Here is a 24,094-nt window from a genome sequence, read left to right on the forward strand (position 1 = left end):
AAAAGAAAAACAAAACTGAAATTTGGAAGTTTTGAAAAATGTCTCTTGATTACATTTAGTTCTCTTAGAGCTTTTTCTTGAATGCAATCACTGCCACACTGAAACTTCCAGATGCTGTTATGCTGTTATACTAAGACAGGTGCAGCTTATCCTGTGTTCAGTGATTTGATTATTTTTGGTGAACTGCTATTTGTTTTCCAGACATCTGGGGCACTTTGAATTGCATATAATTTGATAAGATATTATTTTTCTACATATTTACTGCCATATTTATTGCCAGCTCTGGCTACACACATATTTTCCCAGTGTATATATTTAATTAGATCATATATTTTGTCCCCTATAAAACACATTACAGAAGTCTGTAGTAGAGTCCTTCATGCCAAATAAAGTCAAAAACTTTTTTAAAAACAATAAAGCATGTATGCATCTTGGTATCCTAATTAGTAGGCTACTAATTCATCCTACTCCTTCCTGTGTCTTGCTGGGTCACAGTGGATTCACCTCCAGGAGAAACAGGTCTTTTTGAGGACAAATCTAGACGCTACATTTTGGAATCAGGCCTATCACTTTTCTATGATGCTGAGAAGCTTGGAAATCCCTCAATAAAGGTGCCAGCATGTCAAAACCGAACAAAGCCTGCGTGTCCACAGATGTCCCCAGCGTAGGATTTATAGGCGATCAGTAAAAAATAAGAAGGGATGAGATGTGATGGAAATAATCGCCTCTGAATGGTTTACAGCCCAGAGAAGGCTCCCTGGGCTCTGCTGAAACTGAGAAATTGATACTCTGAGGATTCACAGCTGAGGCTGTAAATACGCTGTTGTGTACACAACTGAGAGTCTAGGAAAGCTGTATCTGTCACGCTATCAAGAGCTGTGTGAGCACATGTGCCATTTCAATGTGCTTCCCCTCACTGAGATAAAGTAGGAAAGTCATCCCAGACTCTCTTCCATGATTCGGTGATCGCAGTCTCGCACCCCAGAACAGTAAAGATTGATTTATTCCCATGGCTTCCTACACTGTGTCATTCAGGCTTGGTACATAAATCATGGGAAGGATACTAAACCTGGTGGAAAATGGTCTCAAAGTGTAGTTCTTACACAGATACAGAACAGGCACACTTCTCCTTGTGTCTCTTTATTGCTTTTTGTCACAGCGGTGTAGGTATAATGGAGTGCGGCTCACTGAATCGTGGGAATGCATGCTGCTTCCAAACAGCATACGCTGGCTCTGTTACAGTACTTGTAAGTAGTCTAGCTTGTGTTTTTTAAGTGTGACATGAAGCGTTTTAAGTATTATTACTTCACATTCACCTCAACAGCTGAGGCATAGATCCCACTGCACGTCTGTGGCCAAATATAAAACACATGGATTATTATATCTGTTGTGTGCTTAAAGGTGCACAATGGATCTTCTAGCCTCGTACTGTTTACACTGCTGAAATCTCAAAAAAAAAAAAAAAAATAGTCCCCCATCTGCTCCACTGAAAAAGTGCTGCAATCAAACTGAAATAAGAGGCAGCCCCACTGTGCAAATTCAGCACAGAGAGTCCAGGTGGTACATATCCCCACTGCTATATATTTATATATATGTGTGTGTGTGTGGGTGTGTGTCTGTCTACAAACGTTGTATAAATTTTCAGCACCGAGAGTGAGAATAAGAGTGGCCCTTGAAGGAGAGCAGAGACAAGAAAAGACAAACAAACCATCAGTCTCACTGCCCTGCCTCACTGTCACACACTTCCTGCACTCCCAGAACAAACAAGACTACTTAAAGCACCAGGCTTCATCTTCCTGGCTGAGCTTCTCTGGCCTCACAGAGCTGCATCCTGTCAAGCGTAAAAAGATGAATCCGGGCTTCTCGCTACAACTTCTAAAAGTAGTTACTGTGCTGTTAAATCCTTTAGGTCAGGAGTGTAAAGCAGTAAAAAGAAAGACCACACCACGTCATCGAGTTAAATTGATGTAGACAACTTTTGCACCGACCAATAAAAGGACACTTACTCCCTCCAGATTTCATCAACATCAAATGTGTAGTGAGGCAGTTATGGCAAAGTTGGAAATTTTGACCTTTAAATACAGCACCTCCATTAGGCTGATCACTGTCATTTGGATGCACAGCTGCATTTTGGGAGCACATTTTTTAACAATCAGATTCATGGTGCGGGACTTAGGGTTTTTGGCAAATAGGTATATGAATCTAATGAGGGCTTACAGGGTGCGACATTCTCTTTTCTCATCATCTATTTTATCCAGGGAGGAATAAATTACATCTAAAAGTGAAACGCCAATTTTTATAAAACATAACCACAAGCATCATGTGTTAAAACAAGTCTAGCGATTCACACAAGTCAACTTTTTTCACAATGAATTGTGTTGTGATTTTGGGACAAAGACTGGTATTATGTGGTGGATAAATATAAATTTAAATTTTTGTAGTTTATTTTGAATGTTTACTCACTGCAGAGTGTTACAGACACATACTGTAGTTTGATTTGTCAGAGGCAAAGAAATCAAAAAAAAAAAAAAAAGAATAAACTTTCAAACTTTTCAGGAAGATGCAGCCAACATTTAAATGCTGACATAACTCCCTGATGTATCATTGTAAAAAGCCTGAGGTCATTCTGGTATCTTCAGTAAAGAGATTGTGAATTCTACTGACAGGCTCATCACTCCTACTCACTCCTAATCCCAATCCCCCCCTCCAAAAAAAAAGTTAGAAAAAGTACGAGAGTCCTCATCTCAGAGAAAAGTTTCGTTTTTTCACCCACTTATTATTTGCAGTCCAGTGCCTCTCTTTAAGTGTGGTGGAGAAATTTTGCAATAATAATCAGCTGTCAAAGCTGTCTGTCCCTTTTTTTTCTGATTACAGACTCAGAGGGGGTCTTATGAGGATCACAGGAGGTACGATAAGTTTTGTTTACCAGCGGCGTCTCTTCCTCCCTCTTTCTCTTTTTCTCTTCCTCTCTGAGTGCACACCATTGGAGGCATCTCAGCAGGGGGCATCCTCTTTTTCCAGGCTGAATGCACTTGATACAGAAAACATCCTCTCTCCTGCTTCACCCCAGGATGAGCAGACATACACAAATCACTGTGTTGATGCAGTGGGGCGAGGCGAGGAAAGGGGAGTGAAGGACATGCTTTCTTTTTTTTATTTTTATTTTTTATTACATCCAATAATTTTGTGAGGTATTGGAGCAAAACAGAGGAAAGATCAAATACCTCTGTTCAAACACAAAGCAGCACATTAAGACATTAAATTCAAGGGCTAATAATACGTATTTCCTTCTAGCAGGGGGCCATTGACTGATATCTGCCACCATTTTTAGTTCATTTTAATACAAAGGTTTACAATATGAAATCAGTATGATGGCCCACCAGGAGATTCCGTTTTATTTCATAAATTTGGCACTGTGTGCAAAACTAGTGTCTTGAGATGAAGACAGCTCAGTCAATCAATCAATCAATCAGTCAATCATCATGTTGTGCAAACTGTGGCTGAGAGTCAATTCGACAGAGGCAAATATAATAAGTATTAACTGTAATTTCGACATTGATGTCTTCAATCCATAGCCAAATACCTTTCAAGACCGTGTGTGAGTTCCTGTTTTTCCCATCACAAACTTTTTATTATTTCTAAAGTAAGCAGACCCTCCCTGAGAGAAGCTGCACATGACAGGAGTCTGAAATCTGTCCACTGAATCTTACATGCGTGCAGGTGCTCAGCATTAATGATCCATAACACCATGACTCCTTTTCAGATCAAAACAGCATCAAGCACTAAGTTCTGTAGCCTATTAATCACTACCTTTTCCATAACTTGCCCTCTCACACATTATTAATTCATCACAAACTTGGGGTAGTAGTTGGGGAACAAAGCCCCATCCAAAGTCACTGCCTTGAATATCAACATTTTCTAATCATCCCCACTCAGTCTTCTCATGCCTCAGCCTGTGTAATGTGATTGTATCTGTTTTTGTTTGTCCCAGTTCACAGGCTCTACTTCAGCGGCCCCGCCCAGATAGATAAAATCTCCTGGTTTCAGTTCAGGTAAGAACGCCTTATTTCACACTTCTCAAACTAACTCATTTTAGGCCCACTCACCTGTCTGCCCTGCAGTAACTGAGTGCGGGACAAGAGGCTTCTCTGTGTTGAGCTGTCTGGCCAGTGTCTACTGATAGCCTGAGTGTGAGTTGTTAAGGCGGCATCTGTAAATTGCAGCTACAGAAAATAACCTGGGTTACACTCTCCTCCTCTAAACTGCATGAATGTCTGCATGCACGTCGATCACACGCCGCGCCACACGCCAACACAAGTAAATACTCAGCCTTTGGGAAACACTGTACTCCTTCCCCTATAACTGCCCCCCGGGCTATTGATGCAACAGAGTAGTTACCACTCAGTTAGCCTGTTGGCTGACTGTCATATAATAAGCCCAGAGGGAAGGCTGGGGGTCCTGCTGCTCCAGAGTGACAACAGCAGCAAGAAAACTTCTGTGTCTCAGTGTGTGACCACTTGTTGATTTTATTTCCTGATATCTGACAGGTAATGGTGCACTTTTAATGTGGCCTCTACAATACTATCACATGCGTTTTAACGGCTTGCGTAAATAAGCGAAGGAATGCTTGACTCCTCCTTCTTCCACATGACAGCCAGGGAATGCAGACAAACCACCTGAAGTGCAGGATTGTTGTGCAGGTGAGTCAAGCAGAGACACTGCAACCTGCGTGTAATCAGTAACCACATGGCATGCACACAAATCAGCCACGGCTTTAGACAAACAATAATAAAATGTTGAAGCCGTGAGGCAAAATGGTGAGGGTTTTTTTTTGTTTTGTTTCTTATTACTCTTTCACGTGACTGGTTATCTCCTCTTTCAAATACTCAAACACAACCTGAGCGCCTTAATTCACAGAAATGGGACCCACAGGTTGACCGTTGCCCTCTGAACCACATTCAGTGAAGTGCACGCCTGACGTGTTTATTCAAATATTTGTTTTGCCGATACAGACTATAATAGTTGGTAATGCTGCTTACAAATCCCTGAAGATCCTCTTGTACATGTACCTGATGTGTTGACAGTCATGCTGCTGAGCAGCGGCAGTGCACAGGATGCACAAGTTGCACTAAAGCCTTAAATGACTGTTTGCTGAGGAAAATAAACAGTTCAGTCAGTAACCCAGAAACCCACCAGTTCTCTTGTGCTGGAATACTACCTGGCTGCAGGTTTGTTGTGTGTCAATTAGTTTGAGGTAATTTGATTTAAGCATGCCTTCCAGCCCCTATAATTGTGGTTTTATTGTGCTTTAGTGGAGCACATTCCCAGACAAATGTGCAGTTGATTAAATAATCAAAAAACAATTGACATACAGTAAACTTGGTTTCAGGGCCCCTGGGTGCCTGGGGGCCCATGCATGATTTTTCCAGGTGGGAATATTCCTGTAGCCTTACTTTTTTTTTCCAAGTAGCTGAACATTAGTTGGAAAACATTACATTCTTATTTAAAGGCATTAAAGTAATGAGGATTTACACTCTATATAGAAACACATGCATTTAGCAAGTGCTGGCAAATGTTCCCAAGGGGGGAAATTATTGGAAACTTTGAGAAAAACTAAATATACAACACAAAATCATGTCACGCCCCCTGAAAAGTATAACAGAAACTTGTTTGGTCTAAACAGGTCTAAACAGGTCCACTAAGGTAAATCAATAGATATCAATGTATCCAACTTAACTAAATAAATAAAAACGCAACATATCAACAAAGTGATATCAGCACCAACCCAACAGATAAACACCCCTAAAACCCTCTCTGTCTTTACCTTGAACTCCACAGACAGCTGCGGCGTGTACTCCAGCGTCCACAGCGCTCGGACCAGCGTCGCCAGCTGCTCGGTCACCTCTCCCCTGGCGGCCTGCGGCTCCTCTCCTCTCACCTCCCCGTTCACCCGCCTGTGGCACACATCCGATCTGTACTGCTCCAACCCGAGGTACTCGGCCAGCAGGTCCGTGTTGCTGAGGCACTGGACCACGGCGTTCATGAAACAGGTGTTGCCGTGGTTCTTCAGTCCCAGCACCCCGGGGGTCTTGTCGCCGTAACACCACGACAGCCTTTCTTTCACCGAGCCGTGAGAGGAGGACACCGTGGAGCTCTTCTTCACGGTTCCCTCCCTGGAGACCTGCGAGCAGTCGTCTTTGAAACCCCCCGATGCGCTTTGCCCGAAGCCGCCGTCGTCGTCCTCGGCGTCCGGCGGTTCCGCGTCGCCAAAGTGCGCCAAAGTACCCAAAGTTTTAAGGATCCTTCCCATGAAATTCCCAAAAGATCGCAGCGATTTCCTCCTGATAAACCTCCCGCTTTTATATTTCTTCTCCTTTCGCGTTGTCGATTTGGGTTTCATGGGTTGTTTCCTTACCTTGTTTTCCTTGCGGGTATCCATGGCTCTGAGACTTACTGGGACCGAGAGAAAATGAAACAGGCTGTGGAGTCGCACCTGTCTGCCAGGCTGTCTACTCCTCCTCCTCCTCCTCCTCCTGCTCCTGCTCTCTCCTTCTCGCCACAAACCTTACCGCTGTGGCGGCACCGATGCGGTGCCAACAAGGCACATGATTACTGACTTCATTCCTTTGACTTGATTTCACCAGTCTCCGCGTTTTTAATGGGTGCCGCTTTCTCGGCGAACTACAGAGATGAGCTGCTTTCCTCCCTCCACATCGGAGGTTCAATTACACTTCCTCATCGATGGCTCTCAGCGCTGCTGGATCGTGCGCCCGGCGGTCTTTTACTCTCTCACTACCACTGTTGCCCCCCGCCCTTCTCTCCCGTCTGTGGAGCTACAATGAACAAGTCTCTTTGGAGGATCCTCTCTAATGCCCGCCCCTCAGACATGAATTTAATTAGCCTGGATCACAATACTTGAAGTTTATCACAATAGAAAGGTGCATACGGTGAGCAGGAAATCCTTTTCAGACAGTCACACACTGTTACAGGGATGGTAACTTTACATGTCTCCTTTTATTAGTCTGGGAACGAGGAAGTTGTTGACTTTAATAGGTGTCAAGCACCGTAGCCTTAAACTGCCCCCTGTAGGTCCAATCACATCACCACCTGCCCTCAGAATGGACTCATTAAATTCATTATGACCAATGATCCCTAAACTTCCCAAAGGCCACCAATAAGTCCCTAATGTATCTACATGCACAGTCACACAGTAGGAATTTTAGGGTCATGTGTTTTTGGGGCAACGTGATAATACTGATGTGCATAGTATGTTCCTGTTGCTGCCAAAGACTAGTCTGCAAATGTGTATCCAGCTACTGAAATACCTTATCTATGACAGGTAAGCATTCACAGACAGATGTATCCTATAAATAGCATTTCTACTGTCTCCATGCACATTAATGATGCTGCTACTAAACCCTGAAAGCTCCACAAAGACAGTGAAATGGATGTTAAAGAACCTTTGGGTCAGATATGTTGAGTGCCGTTCTGGTTTTCAGTAGGGATCCAGCATCTTTTGTGCTATATTCAGATTCTAATCATCTGAAGCTTAATTTCACAGCTCACCAGTACTAAAGATTGGATTTAGTGGGCCAGATGTGCTGATTTATTGAAATAGATAGTAAGGCCTCCATCCAATATTTCCATAATTTCCCTGATGCTCTTATTGCAGCATTGTTAGGAAACATGCACACATGATACACGATCATAACAAACAAATCCTGTGTGTTAAACTGTGACTTTACAGTATGTGTTTCTTTCTTTTCACTTGCATTGTAGTTATCCTCTGTTCATAAGGAGGGTGGAAAAGGGCAAAGACAGAGATGCCCTATTTTACTTACTTGGTTTCTAATCCTTGTATGTTATTGTGCTGTTTTGGGGAAGCCGGGTGAGTTATTAGTTATTTCTTTTAGCCGTTTTGAAAAATAGTGAGGAGAATACGTTCAGGTCAGAGACAGTCTGAGGCTTTCTGTTGCACGTTGCCTCCCTCTTTAACCAGCATCCTTCAGGGAATCGCTGTTGATAGATTAGCTGACAGTGGCCATGTGTTTAACTGCCAAGAATCTGGGCCTCCTCTTTGCCTCTACTGTAGCAGAGAGAGGAATCATATCCGAGTAAAGTATGAATTTAATGTACTGTATAATACAGCCTTGTTTTTACATATTCCGGTTTCATCAGCATTGAGAAAAAGGTAGTATGCCATTAATTCTTCTGTTCTCAAACAGTCTAAAGAAGCATAATGCAGACTCTTTGATGTGAAGTATAATTTCTTGTGCCTTGACGTGTAATTTTCTATTCATGCAAGTGTTTGAATGCCCACCTATTCAGCTCCAGTGGGGAATTACCAGATAAGAGACTACACTACTCAGGAAGTATAATCTTTACACTTCTATCTATGATGTCCTTTCCCTGCAGAGAAATGAAATAATTCTATACAGTCAGTGATGCTTAATCAAATTACATTTAGTTCCTTTGGTCAGAGTGTAAACACATTCTGCAATGTTAATGTAAGATTACTGAACTCTAATGTCAATATTTGTCAGAGTAGACGAAGACTGAGGTTTAATTTTGAATAAATTTAAGTATGAGAGTAGTGGTATTGGGTTAAAAATTTCTGTTGCTTCTAGTGTCCAGGAGTGTCACATTAAGAAGAAGAAGGAGGGTGAGGGAACCTCCACCGGAGAATGGCTCCATCAGCGCTGGTGCTGACTAAGGTGCGGTTGTTGGAGCAGATCTTGATGCTGGTGATACTGCCACCGTGAGCCATCCCCATGTGGGTTACCACACCTTCCATGTAGTCCCACACCTTCACCAGCTTGTCATCTCCACCTGGCGTGAAAAGGTGAAAAATGTATCAGTGCTCTGAGAGAAGTTTGAGCAGAGCCTGCATTGTAGTGTCAGTCAAGAAGATGAAAACAAAGACACTGAAGAGATGAAAACACACAACAGTATTTGAGAGTTTGAAAAAAAGCCTCATGGAAAACAACACAGGAATACCAAGAACAAGAAAAATCAAAGCATTTAATGATACAGTTCTTTCAGTAAAAACACTATCTGATACTATAGTTAGACAGTTGTGTTTCATCTGAATATGAACATAGTCAGCAAACCTGGGGCAAGTGTAAATGATTACTATCTTTACAATGAATGCTCGCATACCCAAGAGGTTTTATAGATTCCTCATTCATTTTTGGTTGAATTATATTGATAGGAAAAAAAAATCACTAAAATGATCAATGTAACCAGCAGCAGATGTGTAGTGGTATATACCTGTCACAAAGTGTTTGCCATCCTGCGTGATGTGCATGCCATTGATGGCCCCAGACTGCGAGCCCTCCAGTTCTCTGATGGCAGAGCCTTCATACACGTCCCAGTAGGCAACCTGAGAAAGACATTAACACGCAGAAACTGTGAAACATAGCTGCAGGTGTTGGACGCTCATCATCGGCATTGTTTATGGAAGACACGGTGTCCAAGAGGAAGGGAGACACAAACATGTATGTGTATGTTTTGTGCCAAAGAATATAATCTAAGTGATAAAGTACGACGAGAGAAAAAAAATCACAACGTATGCATCATAAATGATACAATACCTTTTGATCTCTTTGCTGCAGTTTGAAGTATAGTATTATTTGCTATTGATGAGTGATGCAGTTGTTGGACGGACTAATAGACAAATATACAGATGATGCAAGTGATTACATCATCATCCACATAATGTAATATGCAATATGAGAAACTTAAACTATGGCCTTTACTGCCTTTTTATTCTTACTCTGTAGGGACATGAGCCAGTCTATGGTTAGAGTCTATCAACCTGTCACACACCACTACAGAAACTACTGAAACTATGTTTGCTGATTTAAATGAGATTTAATCATCCCGAGGGTTTAACAGCTGCCAAAGTATCAAGTCTCACAAAAGACTTGTTAGCTGAAGTTATTTATAGCTCAGGCAGCAGAAACATCACAGTACCGCATACCAACAAGGGTTCTTTCTTGTTATTTATATGACCAAGCTGATGAGATCTTAAAAGCCAAGGTAAATGAGGGGACAGATGGATCTGATCATTAAAAATCTGTCTTCTGAGGCATCTCGTATGAATGAGTCTCCAGTAGAAGATTTAGTGGCACACCTTATCACTGATGTCAGTCCCAATGTGAGTTTCAAAGTCCAGGAGCCATTTCAAAGTTAGTAAAATACAGGCTAAAGAGACTGCAAAAAGTCCATCAAGTGTTTAAAGCACTACACACCAAATTTATATATAACCTGACTATGTTGCTGCCAATAAACAGTAGTCAGAAGTTTACAATTTGACTTAACTGAATGAAAGCATATGCAGCTTTACATAGGTTGGCTATGTGTAAAAGGAAATGTTCATGTTACACAGAGCTGCTCGGAATAAGCCAAACATTTATGAGAATGGCCTCTGAGACAGGATTTCATTTCTCTGCACAAGACCATGCCTATAATGCATTATAGGAGAAATGTAATCTCACACGGACATATCAAATACATTTGGTTATTCTGAAATGAAAGAGGAACAAAAGGCTCCATAAAAAAAAGAGTTATTTATAGTTTCAGAACTGCAGAGTGATTCTCAAAGCAATAAGCTGCCCTTTTAAGTCACAGGAACGTTTCTGTGGGGGATGCTTGAGTCTACAGTGTTCTTCTGCCTCAGATTGGCTTATTCGGATGGAATAAGTTGCTGATATTAATACTGTATTTCAACAAAATAACTTTGCAAGAGATAAGTGAGGAAAACACAGCCACCAGCAGAGAAGAAAATGGTTCATTAACAACACCAAACAGACAGTTCTGCAATCATTTTTAAATCTTGCTCATTTAACTCAAATCAGAATGCAAGGCTTGCAGCTGTACAGATTACGCAAATTCATTCAGCCGAGGTGTGTGCTGTGTTTACCACCATTTAAGCAATGTTTTCAGCAAACAGCAAACAATGAAGTGCCTCCAAAAATGGCCATGCTTGCTGTGCTTTGTGCAGGAGAAATCAAAATAATGTTTGTGTCCAGTATTTTGTATATTCGAGTATGACAAAAGTTACTATAACCCTCCTTTTTCTTCCCCATGTCATCTTCCATCTCACCCTCCTCGCCACAGTCCCGACCTTTCCCTCCTTCCTCATCTCATTTCAGCAGCTTATTAGAAACTCCCACCTGTGTGAGTTGTCTTGGCCCATCTGTGTTCCCTCCAACTCAGCCTGGGAAACTGGCCCACAGCCACAATATTGGGCCACCAAGTAAATTAATTACAGGCAGCAAGCAAGAGCAGGTCTGAAACGCCAGGCCTACTGCTGGTACTGCTCACCTTATAATCAGGAAAGACCTGAGAGTGCAGTTGCCTCAGCTAGAGAAACTACATAATTAAGACCTTATGCAAATGGATGCTTTAAATATGCACTCAAGATGAGCCACACAGAGTTAACGGTTATCACAGTTATCGAAGCAAGAGTACAATTTTACATTTTAACTTAGTTAGCCATCAAGGCTACATTCTCCTGAAGCAAATCAAATGCAGACTGGAAAACGAATCATTCCTGACCTTCTGAAAAAACATACCTTAAAAATGGGGAGAGAGTCAGCACCATACTGTCTCTACTCTGCGCACCATCTTAACATGCATAATCAACAATCATCATCTTTCACAAATTCAATCTCATTAACACAACCTCTCCCTGACCCTCCACTCTCCTTGCCTATTTTTTTCTCTTTACTCTTTCTGTCAGCTCTGTTGGTTTTACTCACTGTGAATTTACTCACAGAGACATGCTGGGATGTGATGAAGGGTTGGAGTAAGCAGAGGACAGAGAGACAGCATTGGTATTTGTTCTCCCAGACAGAGCGCCTGTGTCCTGGGATGAGCAGATGGTGGATCTGGCTGGCACTTGGGTGGCACAGGCACATCCGCAGGAAGGCACGAACACCACAGCACTCCCCTCTATCACTCTCCTCTCTCCCCTTCCATGAATCCCTCCTTCCGCTCACTCAGCACATCCACAGTGCTGCGTTAATCAGCACAACTTGTTCTCACCTCTCAGCACGCAGGGGAGGCAACAATATGGGTCTAGTGTGTGGCTGGGTTCAATGGGTGTGGATGAAGCGAACAACCAAGGAAACAAGCATTTCACTCTGCCACTGTGAACTTCTGACCTTATGTAAATAAGTGGTGCTGGGTTAATCACAATTACTCACAAAATAACAGACTTAAAGGGCTGAGTGTTTTTGTCACAGCGACTAGCAGCCAACACAATGGCTTAATTATGTTGAGCTGAAAAACAAATTACAAGCTTTTCAAACTAATCTACGGACACACAAGTGTGTGTGATTGTGCAAGTCTTCACTGTGCTCCTCTGTGCTGATCTTACCAGAGCGACAGGCTTTGCACTCACGCTCACTGAGTGGAGATTATAACAACAATAACAGCATAATGAGATATCTAGATTATGACTGTTGAGTGTCAATCTCTTTGCACCCACAGGGACTTTCAATCATTACAATCACTACATATTTTTCCTGTGAGGCATGGCATGCTGAGTTATGAGTCTGAGGGAATTATGTGATAACCAACTCTTACATGTCAGTGCATAAAACCAACCAAGACAAATCTCAAGGTACACTGGCAGATTTCTGAGACCACAGTAATGGGATATACGGGCTGGGATATACAATACATTGCCTTAAATAAATCAATTCAGTATTTGCAGTCCCAAAACACACCTTTCTGTCAGTGCCGCTGGTAATGATCTGGTATGCCTCTGGGTGGTAACACACTGTCCTGAAGAGTGTGTTGGCAATCACCATTTGAAGACTCACAAATCTCCTGCAGGAGAAGATGCAGAAGAGCCACAAGATGAGATAAAAGAAATGAGAGAAGAGGGAATCATATGTCCTGGAGGTGTTCTCACTCCATGATGGGTTTTTTTTGTCTCACAGGCCAATCTGTGTAGTTAAAAAAAAGAAAAACTGTTGTGCACTCACATCAGTCTATCAGTCTTGAAAAAAGAAGAGCTCGCACACAGCTCCTGCTCAGCATCTCAATTGATTGATCACACTAACTTTTCAATCCCTCTGGATCTTCATCAAGACTATTTTTACACAATTCTTAGAACAATGACCTGTCCCTCTTGTGTGCACAGGTGTGGGACAGTTATTTTCCCGGGGGAGTGTCTCTCAGTGATTAACTATAAACATTTAGGTCTATATTTCATTTAGACCTCAATGGAAAATGAGAAAAATGGAAAAGGAAAAAGTATATATGAACAAACGAGTCATCCCAATCATAAGTACATCTATTTACACGATTATTTACAAAACCTGCCACCATTAATCACTGAAAGACACTCCCACAGGTGAATGATTGTCCCACACCTGTGAACACAAGATGGCTTGAGCATTATCTACGTGATTGTGTAAAAATACTCCTGACGAAGGTCCAGAGGGACCGAAACATTAGTATGATCAATAAATTGTGATGCTAAGCAGAAACAGTGTGCGTGATCTTCTTTTTTCAAAACTGAAGTGACACAGTTGGATCTGTATATATCTAAGCGAATATGCACAATTTCCTCTGTTGACACAAAAAATGATTGTGTGTCTGGATAGAAAGGGTGCCAATCTAGATTCATTTAGGCTCTTGTCTGTCTAATATTCTTTTCAGCATCGGCTTGTTAGTAATCATACCAAAAAAAACAGCAAACCCATGCTACTCTTTAATCCGCAGACTTGTTCATTGAAGAGGATAGACAGTGAAAAGAGTTTTTAAAGGTTTTATTCTCCTCACAGAAGAACCCCACTGGATTAAGGGATTTTAAGCTTTCTTTATAAAGAATGCACTGGATTTCTTTTTATTCCTACTGTACCAGCCAGACACCAATGGACAGCTTCAGCGTTTCTCTCTCATTACAACACAGAGCTTGAGGCGGCACTCTCTATTTTCCACTATCATTTTCTTTCTGGTGACTATGTCTATTATTATCTATTATGTACAGTATTTTTCTACTGGATAATGTGATTATTTTGCTATTATATTTGTTGTAATATTATATTTTAAGTCCAATAATTTGTCTTTCAGTTCACATGTTCTCAGCAAAATAGACCCAGCTGAGTGTAAGAACAATCAAATTTAGGATTCATCCACTTTGAGGTTGTGGGTTGAATTAAGGTTTAATTAATGAATTGCAATTTTGAGCTAGTGGAAATCGCTTTGGCTTTCCAGGGTTGCATGGTATTTCATATGACCACTAAAATGAATGAGAGATGCAGAAAGGCTACTCACACTATGTCCCAGATGATGCAGGCGCCATCAGAGCTGGCGCTGACACACTCTTTGTCGTCACTCTTGATTTTGATACAAGTGACAGTGGCTTTTTGCTCTTTCATGGTCTCCAGCAGCCGATGGCCACGTGGCTGGAGCTCCCACACACGCACCTACAACAGGTGAAGCCGAGTCATTCAGCCTCACAGGATGTCCTTTTTTTACATGAGAATACTCTTTTGTCTTTCAGTGATTTGTACTGTAATTGCACTGTGAATAGGATAAATATTTATAGGAAAAGGATCTTCCACAGTATGTCTTCTTTCTTGTTTTAAATCTGTCAAACTGCAGTTGTACTGTACGCCACAGTGCTTAAAGACACGTTAAAATGTGTTATGTAGTGTGTACAGTCTCGTCTTATATCTGTTGCATGGAATTACAATGGGTTAAATCCTGTGACCATTTGCATTTCGCAGCTCCTTCAGAAACGTCTAGACGCAGCTGTGAGAGGGATGTAACAAAATTAGACATTTATAAATAACAAAGCAGGATATTTTTCTTTCTTTGATCAATTTGATCTAGTTATGAAACAGACAAACTGGGTAACAAGATTAGCTTACTTATTAAAAAACTCAAAAGAATATTCAGTCAATTTTTAAACATATGGCTTCTTAAAAAAAAGAAAGAAAAGAAATCACTATATCCAGAATATAGTGATTTGTGTAACCAACTGTTCACTACACATGGTGACTGCAAGCAGACATTTGCTGACATTTTGGAGGAACTAGCAGGTGCTGCAATTCTAAAATGTAATATTATTATGGTATTGTGGAGAATTTCAATGTGTTCCTGTGTGTTTTTACTTGAAGAGGACACTGAACACTATACAATTTTAAACAGTTCTAAGTTTGAGGTGTATCACTGTCTCGTCCACTAACCTGTCCCTCTCCCCCACCACTGACGATCCTCTTGCAGTCCCTGGTGCCAGCGATGGCTGTCACACCCATTCTGTGTGCGTTGTGAATGATGAGCATGAGCCGACCGCTTTCCGGGGCAAACACACGAATCTCACCATCATTCCATGCTGGAAGACAGAGAAATCAAGTCAAAAACAGTCTGCTATCAAGAAGGTTTATTTGATTCAGAAGGTAAAATTATCATTTTAGGACAAGTGGGGTAAGAAAATGTGTTGCTGGTTCATGCCCTATAGCAACTAAGGAAAAAATATAATTGTGGGCTGAACTACAGCTCACACTAAGAAACAAAAACTGAATATTTCCTGGAGCTCTAAAGTTCGCAGATGTCTCTCCCTGATTCCCACCACTGATGATGCTATGTCCATCAGCCATGAAGTCCAGAGAATTGCATGTCATGTTGGGTACGGTTATGCGCAGCAGCTCTTTTGGTTTGCTTATGTGCCACAACCTAATGTCCTCCTCAGAGCAGGTTGCAAATAATTCAGAGGTTCCACTAGAAGAAAAACCAAAAAGAGATACAGAATTATAGTTAAGTGACCGCCAAGATAACCACCTTTTATAAAATAAAGCTAATATAGTCAATGGAAGTCAAGTGTCCATATAATTATTGACATTATGAAGTTGGATTCAATAAGATACCCAACTCTATTTATAATATACCTTAAACTAATAGTGCTTCTCTAAGCTTATCATGGAGTGGCATGGATGAGGCATTCATATGTCACCCTCTAGTGAGCACAATGTGGTACTGAAGTTATTGCAGAAAAACTGAATGAGCAAACATGGCATTACAATATGATGACTGACTTGTTGTTAATGTAATGTAAATGTTGGTATTGAAATATAGAACCAGGTCTTCCTCTGTCTAAATCTAAATTTGAGGCAATCCAAATGAAGGAAAGTAGCACTTGTTAGCATGTACCACTATAGCCTCATGTCAAACTGGAAAAGTACTGATGTGTTTGTTGGACAAATGTGATCAAAATGATGAATCGGACAACACATGCCCATACAACTCCAAACAGTCCTATACACATCGAAAGTGGCAGCTTGTCCAATACAGTTTGCTGGGCATTACGCAAGAGATGATTTCAACTGAATATTAATCTCCAAAATGCAGTCTAAACAAAACAGATTTTAAACAGTGAATAAATACCTGTATCTTTTCAGCCTCTAGGCCTTTCCTTTACAGCATGATTGAGTTTCAGTTCTCTTAATTTCAATCAATTTAGAATTGATGAATATTTCTTGCCAAATTTAAAGCTGACACAAGGCCATTTACAGTTCTACTCTCTCTAGTAGGACCTTGATCCAAATCATTTAAAAAAAATCAACAGATGGTAAATGTTCTGTCAGCAGTGGCTGATGACTTTGACTCTTTCTCCCCGAACTGTGCTTCTCCCACTTACAAAGAAATGGCTACATCCTTGACAGCGCTATTGTGGCTGGTGGATATGAGTTCAGCTTTGAAGTCCACATAATTGAAGCAGTATATTTGAGCAGCCTCTGTCCCAACAAAAAACTGCTGGCCCTCTCCTCTAATGGCAATGGAAGTCACCCCCTTTTCCAGCTGGACTTCTCTAAATGTGTGAAAAGAGAAAAACAGGAGTAGAGAACGGTCAGTGCAAATGAATCATGGTAGAGCTGTTTACATTCATTGGTACCCTGGAAATTTGTTCTCATGCACAAAAAAGAGTGAAAAGAAGTGGTGAACTACGTACAAACCTCAGTATTACTACCAAATTGAATTTTTTTTATGGGGATTATACAAATGATACAGTTGTAGGACTCACTTGAGAATTTTGAAGTTAGTCCTGGAACACAGAGTGAATGTACCAGACCCAGAACCTACAAGCAGCTCTCCAGACTTCAGTATCCTTAGAGTATTGACACCCTGCACAGAAAAGGCAAGAGCGCTGAGTTTTAAGATGTATGATGTACACAGAAATATATCACTTTTCAAATTCCTAGTTCTTTTATACAAGTTGAACCATCTATCTCCAAAGATCTGGTGAGGAGGAGCATTCCACCAGGAATCTGATTCAGTCAGCTCTATATAGACAGCAGGGGACTTTACTATCTGAAATTAACCTGATTAGGCTGACCTACCAGGCTGTATTTGGTTTTTACTGGACCACAGTCACTCAGAAGCCCCGTCTTCAGGTTGATTTTCATTATGTCTCCACTGGTGGTTCCACAGAAAATGAACTGATCATCCTCTTGGATCTGTGTAATAAACAATTCAATCTAGTCATATCTATTTTTTTTTTTTTTCAAAATTTATCAATCTGTGTAAAATGTTCATAAACTAGCTGTATACAATAGCCATTTAGCAAAACTCAGATGAACCTCAAAATGAGAAACTAGTTAAATGCTCTAGGTAAAAAAGCTGGTGTGAATGAAAGGCCTTGCACCTCTATACATTTCACAATCCTCTTCAGCTTTCCTGTCTGACACTCTGTGGGCCTGATCTTCCTGTTGAGGAGGTCCAGCTCCCAGACCCGCAATACTCCACTGCCCAAAAAAGTCAAATGATATTAAAATACTTTATGAGAACAATAAGAATGCCAAATTAACTACACTGAACACGACAGTGACACAATAATAATAAATACAAATACATTAATTACATGTCTTTGCAATTTTGTTACCAGGTAAATTAAGATTTGTTGATAAATCATTTGAATAATGTAAAATCTGTGCTCATAGGTTGCACAAGGCTGACACCACACACTCACCTCCCGGCAGAAACAAAGACGTTATCATCTGTATTCGAGTACTGCACAGTGAGGGAGTGACCAGCACTGTGAGCTGAAGCTAGGCTCCCACAGATGGCCTGCTTGGTCTCAATATTCCACACAACAAGGCTGAAAACCAATAAATAGAATGTACAGGTGAGTGGATTTAAATAATGTATGTTTCCTTCTGAATTCAAGAACAACATACTCTAGACTGCAAAAAAAACAAACTTGATGTTTACCTGCCATCATCCTGACCCCCAAGAGATACCAGGTACTTGTCATTTGGAGAGAAGGCCAGTGCCTCTACCTTAGCCTTGTGGAGCAGCAGCTGGGCATAGACTGTTCGCTGTGCATAGTCCCAGATAATTACCGCAGCCTGGGAAAGTATGTACATATTTATTCAAAATGTTACGTAATACACATTGGTTTTGCTATCCCTTACTTTAAATGGATGTCTGTATCTTATAAACAGGTTATTTATGTTAACAGGGATTTTGTTGATTGTTGATTTAACCTGACCTATAACAGAAACTTTACATATGGAAAATGTATCTTAACTAATGCTACCTTAAAGCCCATGAAGTTGACCTGTCCAGAGGCAATATATGTACCACTTTTGGACACTGAAATACAAGATACATTGTTTGTGTGCCCATGTAGGAACTCCTGCTTGCCATCTTTGATTCTCTTCAGAATGACTGTGCATCCTAGAGGATAGATGAGGTGCTCTCCATCTGGGTGGACTCTCAAGCCAGAAGACACATGCCCTGGTGAAACAAAGTGTAGCATGTATCATGAGATCTAACAAGTTTTAATACAGAAAAGCACAAAGATAAACTGTTTACAATCATGCTGGATAGTCTTTTGTTTTAAAAGGTGGATGAACAGACCAGTCAGAATAACCCAGTTAAAAAGGTAATCCAACCAAGTACACCTTAGGGCAAAGGTGTCCAAACTGTTCCACAAAGGGCCGTGTGGCTGCAGGTTTTTGTTCCAACCAACCGCCAGCACACCAGACTTGACTCATTTAATCAACTGATCTCAGTCTTCAGACAGTTGATTGGTCAAACTGTGTGCTCTTCATTGGTTGGAAAAAACAACCTGCAGCCACACGGTCCTTTGTGGAACAGTTTGGACACCGCTGCTAGCGCCTTTCTATAGCTTAAGATAGCAAAGTTAACACAGCTGGAACATTTAAAACATCTCCAAGCCCACTCTATCTAGCACTACACACAAAAATTGAAATAATTCGTTTCATGAACACAATTCAGCACGCTATGTAGCTGGCTGTATTCCTTGAAGTTTGAGTTATGGTCAAACTACAGCTATTAACTTAAACCGTAACTTACCGAAAACTAGGAAAACCTACCGTTGAAACCAATAACAGCCTCCAGTTCAAGTTGAGGCACGCCGTGTGTTTCAAGAGCCATGGCTGAAAACAAACTATTATCTCTTTCTCTGATGAGATGTTCAGACAAGGCCTACTTTCTTCAATAAAAGTAAATTTTGCTAGAAAAAAGCCCACAAATGCTACCGTTGTTTTCTCAAATAGCACTTTCCTCGTCTACGCCAAACAAACGTTACCTAGCAACAGCTGGGGTTCCACTCGCCACTGTCATTGGTCGGTGAAACGCCCCCGCTGCCTTCACGTGCTGTCGGTAATTTCTTATATTGAGGGTGCACATAAAAAAAGATAAATAGTAGATATATCGTCGGCAAATTGAAAATAGCTATTTAGGCGATGCTAGAGGATAAAATAAAAGACAATAACTACATGCTTAAGACACATTTTTACTGTCTGTACTGCTCATGGAAACTGATCCACTATTTAATCTGAGAACCTGATTTTACATTATAAATCTGAAAAGTTAAAAAAAAAAAAGTAAACAGCAGAATAGTTTGGGACACAATAAAAGAGATTATACATGATTTAAAAAATGCTCTCCTTGTGACAGGTATTATATGAAAACAGCTTACAGGTAGTTGTGTTTTCTATGAAATAAACTTTCCAGAGAGATTTTCATAGGTCAAGGTTCAATTCATAATTTTATCAGCAGAACTAAAAATACATTTGCACAGATTACTTGAATATGTATTTGAGATAGTGTGCCCATTGCTGCACACATGCAGTGTATGTGTTGATTGACAGTAAGCTACTATTTGTAGATTGTATCACAAAGAAAATCTGTGGATAACATTAACTATACATTATATATGCTATACACCTCAATATAAAATCACATTGGAATAAAAACAAAAAATCTGAAATGGACAAAGTTTTATGTTGATTTTAATTGTACACAAATTACACCAGAGAAAAACTGCTGCTGAACTACGATTCAGACCACTGTTCACAATTTAGGGCCTGAAACTCTTGCACACTGTAATCAGTGGTCTTACAGGTGTTTCCCATTAGTGGTGCGATGTAATATACCTGCAAAGAACACTTTTCTGCTCAGATTCAGCTAAGCATTAACCATTCTGTGGAGGTTTAATTAAAATAAAAATAATAATTTGATATATGAGTATAAAATGGTCTATTTTTGGCACTGAATTGTTTATTTTTGGGAAACTGGATCACAAAATAAATTAAAAAGACAGTAAAGTGTTGTTTTAAGAACTGCAGTATGAAACTCACTGTTGATATGGACTTCAACATGCACAAATATTGTTTCCGTGCCTTCTATGGTAGTCTTAAAATGAGGTAGCAGATTACTTCAGATTATTTAATCACTGTGAAAAGCAGACATTTACTTAGTTTTAGTCTATTTTAGACTATAGTCCAGCATCTCCATTAATCATACAGTCACACAGACTGTCTAGGAGTTTCAGGCCTTTAGGTAGGGAAACTCTACTTTGGTTGTGAAAGAATTTTTAGGTTAATAAGGAACAAAAATGCATCCCATGAAACTGTATATTATTCTTCCATACAATCTGAAGGCAAGTCCAAACTCTCATATACGGCCAGGTGAATGATTACAAAGCTTCAAAAACAGTTCTCAAGTCACCACAAATTAGTACATTTTAGCTTTACTGTGCTCCAGGAAAATTGCTTGAAGATGAAACTTCCTTCCCATGAGGATTTACTTCCCTCTTCAACTGCTGGGATTCTCAGTGGGTCCTTCAAAATTTAATGTGTCTTTGGCTGTGTCCATAGACATCTGTCTGTGCGTGTGTGTTCTCCGGTGTCTGCTTAGAGAATGGCTCCATGAAAACCTGCGGCCACAAGTGAGGCACAAATAGGGTCTCTCTCCCGTGTGTGTCCGCTGATGTTTTATCAGTGACTTGTACCGTGTGAAGGTTGCTCCACATTCGTTGCAAATATACTTCTCTGATTTTATATGTACATTTTGTTCATGTTCTTTCATGTTTCCCAGTTGTGAGAAGCCTTTTCCACACACTGGGCAAAGATGCGGTTTCTCTCCTGAGTGGGTCAAGCCATGAATATTCAAATCCTGACGAGAATAAAATCCTTTTCCGCAGATAATACATTTGTATGGTCTTTCCCCTGTGTGGCTCCTCATGTGTCTTTTAAGCCCTTCTGAACGGGAGAAGCAGCTCTCGCACAAGGTGCATCTGAAAGGTTTCTCTCCTGTGTGGGAGCGGAAGTGCCGACGGAGCTCTGAGGCCTTGAAGAAACACATCCCACAGTCCGGGCAGCAATGAGGTTTTTCTGGCTGTTCTTCATGAGTCTTTTCGTGTGCTTTGCAGTGACCTGACTCTGAGAATCCCTTCCCACAGACAGAGCAGGTGAAAGGCTTCTCCCCAGTGTGCATTCGCTTGTGACGGACAAGTTTGTTAAGTTTGCTGAACGTCTTCATACAGTATGAACACTGATGAGGCACCTTCGGTTTCTTTGAGTGTGTGCGCTTATGTCTCTCTAACTTTGAAGGCCTGTTGAACACTTTTCCACAGTCAGGACAGGGGTGCTTGTTAGTCCTATTGTGACAATTCTGGTGTCGGATCAGCTTTTCTTGTTGCGTGAAACTCTTATCACAATGCTGACACTGATGAAGTGTCTTGGGCTTCCTTGTATGCACAGGTCTGTGCCTCTCTAGCTTAGACGGTCTGTCAAATACCTTTCCACAGATGGAGCAAGGGTAACACTTGTCTGGTGTGTTGCTTTCTAGCTGTTTGGACTCCTCTGGCTCAGTGGCAGCTGAAGCATCAGTGGAATCTGATTCTGAGATTACCTTCACAATGACTTCTCCAGGACCTGAGGAACAATCACATCAAAGAATCTCCTCTGAATGCTTTCCTCAATGAACTGACTGCTCTGACAGCTTTGTTAATTGTAGTGTTGACTGAGAAAAAAAAAATGAAAAAAAATGAAAATACAAAATACAAAATACAAAACATCAACACTTACTTTCCTCTGAAGATTCTGTTTTAGGGACAGATGTAGTGTCTGGGCCCATGACTGCAGCCTATTTATATACAACACAAAGAAAAACACAAACAGAGAAAATAGGAAAAATTCTATCAGTATTGTAAAGTAGTGATTCAGTGTTGGTCTCCTCAGATATGTATAATATAGCCTGAGCAATGCTAGAATTCTTAGGCTGATACTGATGTACAATAACAATGTATTGTATAACAATGTATTGACTAAAAGTTTTTTTTTTCATAAACACTTAATATGAACAATACAGATGTGGATCCATCGTTTTTAGTGACCAAAATCAACTTGTCAGTTTCTGCCATTTCTAAATTACCTCAAACCTAGTTTGGCATTTCTGTAATGGCATGTCTTGTGACTTATAGGCTGACATATACAGTACACCAGTAAAGATATTTGCAATACCCTGATATCAGCCAATATATTCACCTGGTCAAGTTATTAGTGATATCTTATTGTTACTGTATAGTAGCCATGCAAAAGAGTTGTGTCATGATGTTCACGTATAATATACATTATGATAATTCAATGAAACAAAGAGAAATAACTGTGGTAAAGATGATTTCAACCAGATCCCATTATACCAAAGCTTGTATTGTAAATCTGGGTTCAGTAGTTTGTTTGAAGAAGTGCTCTTTATCATTCACACGTAGCCTTGATATCCAGATTTATACTGTACCATGTTTTTTTCCTTCTTACTGCTAACTGACAACCATAAACGTAGTGTGCTGGATACTGAGGACACCACAGAGGAGCAAATCAAGCAGAACAACCCCACTATTCCCTCATGCTATCATCCAGGCCTACCTGGAAGTCTTCTGTTCCTGAGCTGAAGAATGTCAAGGTAATTATATAAATGATTAATGACCCGGAGGTTAAACCAGGTAGGAGAGGTTGCAAGGGTATTCCTCTGGACAACGGGTGGCCTTCTTTAACAGACACCCACCATCTCTTAAGGAGGATCATACAGTCACAAAGACCCATAGTAGGGGGTTTATGTAGAAGAATTGCCTGCTGAGACAGACACTATCAATTTTATGCACCAAACACCTGTTTATCCTAGCTATTTAAACTGCTGACTCTTAAGGGATCAATCTGCACATCAGCAACGTGTACCTTATCTGAACAGCAGAAGGGGTAAGCGACGAAATAATGATCACAGCTGAAACTGTTTCTCAATCGACAATACTTGAGCGTATGATTTATGTGACACCTCCACATAGGTAGTGCAACTATGCTGAAACTGAATTGAGGTTAGCATGACCCCATTTCACGACATACAAACCCCGGCCGCTCTGTGGTTAACATTTTTTTAATCGCCCGAGAGGCTTTAAAACAGAGGGCAAGTGAGTGTTTATCTGGGACATGAATGCACACAAAAAGAGCTAGGTAACATTAGCTAATTTAGCTGAAGCTAACGCTGTCGCGTTAGTTACCTAAGACGTTTAAGATTCAGCAGGGCATATACGTTTGGCTCCTACCTCTCTAATAATCCATTAAAGCAAAGACCGTCACATCTTTTCCCCCGCAACGTTTTAAATTTAACCCACTTCACAGTTAAATATAGCTAGTCGCAGCAGCTTGCTAAACAAGCTGTGGCTGTGTATGGTTGATGCTCGCTCCCCTGCATGATACCTTCAAATACCCCACGTAAGTTCGGTAGTTACAATTTTAAGCTGTTGTCCATTTCATTTTTTTTTTAT

General features: G+C 40.7%; 3 protein-coding genes across 3 annotated transcripts in view; all 3 read right to left on the minus strand.

Annotated features, from left to right (window-relative positions):
• usp43a (ubiquitin specific peptidase 43a) overlaps positions 1 to 6,622 on the minus strand; it is a 94,998-nt gene extending 88,376 nt beyond the window's left edge. Inside the window, exon 1 of the mRNA XM_041037005.1 lies at positions 5,825 to 6,622. Within this exon, the coding sequence (XP_040892939.1) occupies positions 5,825 to 6,439 (615 nt within the window). The 5' untranslated portion in view covers positions 6,440 to 6,622. The remainder of the gene's footprint in view (positions 1 to 5,824) is intronic.
• A 1,685-nt stretch (positions 6,623 to 8,307) lies between these two features.
• Positions 8,308 to 19,483, minus strand: cfap52 (cilia and flagella associated protein 52). The gene is made up of 14 exons (XM_041035225.1): positions 19,362 to 19,483; positions 18,560 to 18,759; positions 18,232 to 18,368; positions 17,990 to 18,118; positions 17,666 to 17,765; positions 17,361 to 17,477; positions 17,045 to 17,145; positions 16,661 to 16,831; positions 15,596 to 15,744; positions 15,213 to 15,358; positions 14,296 to 14,447; positions 12,738 to 12,840; positions 9,271 to 9,382; positions 8,308 to 8,829 (listed from the first exon to the last, which is right to left on the minus strand). Exons 1-14 carry the CDS (start codon positions 19,420 to 19,422, stop codon positions 8,645 to 8,647), a joined length of 1,863 nt encoding a protein of 620 aa, XP_040891159.1. The 5' UTR covers positions 19,423 to 19,483; the 3' UTR covers positions 8,308 to 8,644.
• On the minus strand, positions 15,909 to 24,006 carry LOC121180091 (zinc finger protein OZF-like). The gene is made up of 5 exons (XM_041035226.1): positions 23,873 to 24,006; positions 22,362 to 22,419; positions 20,955 to 22,208; positions 19,378 to 19,380; positions 15,909 to 15,926 (listed from the first exon to the last, which is right to left on the minus strand). Exons 2-3 carry the CDS (start codon positions 22,408 to 22,410, stop codon positions 21,088 to 21,090), a joined length of 1,170 nt encoding a protein of 389 aa, XP_040891160.1. The 5' UTR covers positions 22,411 to 22,419; positions 23,873 to 24,006; the 3' UTR covers positions 15,909 to 15,926; positions 19,378 to 19,380; positions 20,955 to 21,087.
• Positions 24,007 to 24,094: the final 88 nt, after the last annotated feature.

The sequence above is a fragment of the Toxotes jaculatrix genome, chromosome 4 (assembly GCF_017976425.1).
Source record: "Toxotes jaculatrix isolate fToxJac2 chromosome 4, fToxJac2.pri, whole genome shotgun sequence".
NCBI classification, from domain to species: domain Eukaryota; kingdom Metazoa; phylum Chordata; class Actinopteri; family Toxotidae; genus Toxotes; species Toxotes jaculatrix.

Bases quoted from the DNA above. Each gene is read 5' to 3' on its own strand.
- cfap52 (XM_041035225.1), bottom strand. From the start codon at position 19,422: ATGGCTCTTGAAACACACGGCGTGCCTCAACTTGAACTGGAGGCTGTT. The intron at 17,478-17,665 runs GTGCAAGGCCTT...TTTATTACACAG, and splicing joins GGATTGTGAAATGTATAGAG to ATCCAAGAGGATGATCAGTT. The intron at 9,383-12,737 runs GTGTGTTTTGGG...TGTCTTTCTCAG, and splicing joins CCAGCGGCACTGACAGAAAG to GTTGCCTACTGGGACGTGTA.
- LOC121180091 (XM_041035226.1), bottom strand. From the start codon at position 22,410: ATGGGCCCAGACACTACATCTGTCCCTAAAACAGAATCTTCAGAGGAA. The intron at 22,209-22,361 runs GTAAGTGTTGAT...ATTGTTCCTCAG, and splicing joins AACAGAATCTTCAGAGGAAA to GTCCTGGAGAAGTCATTGTG.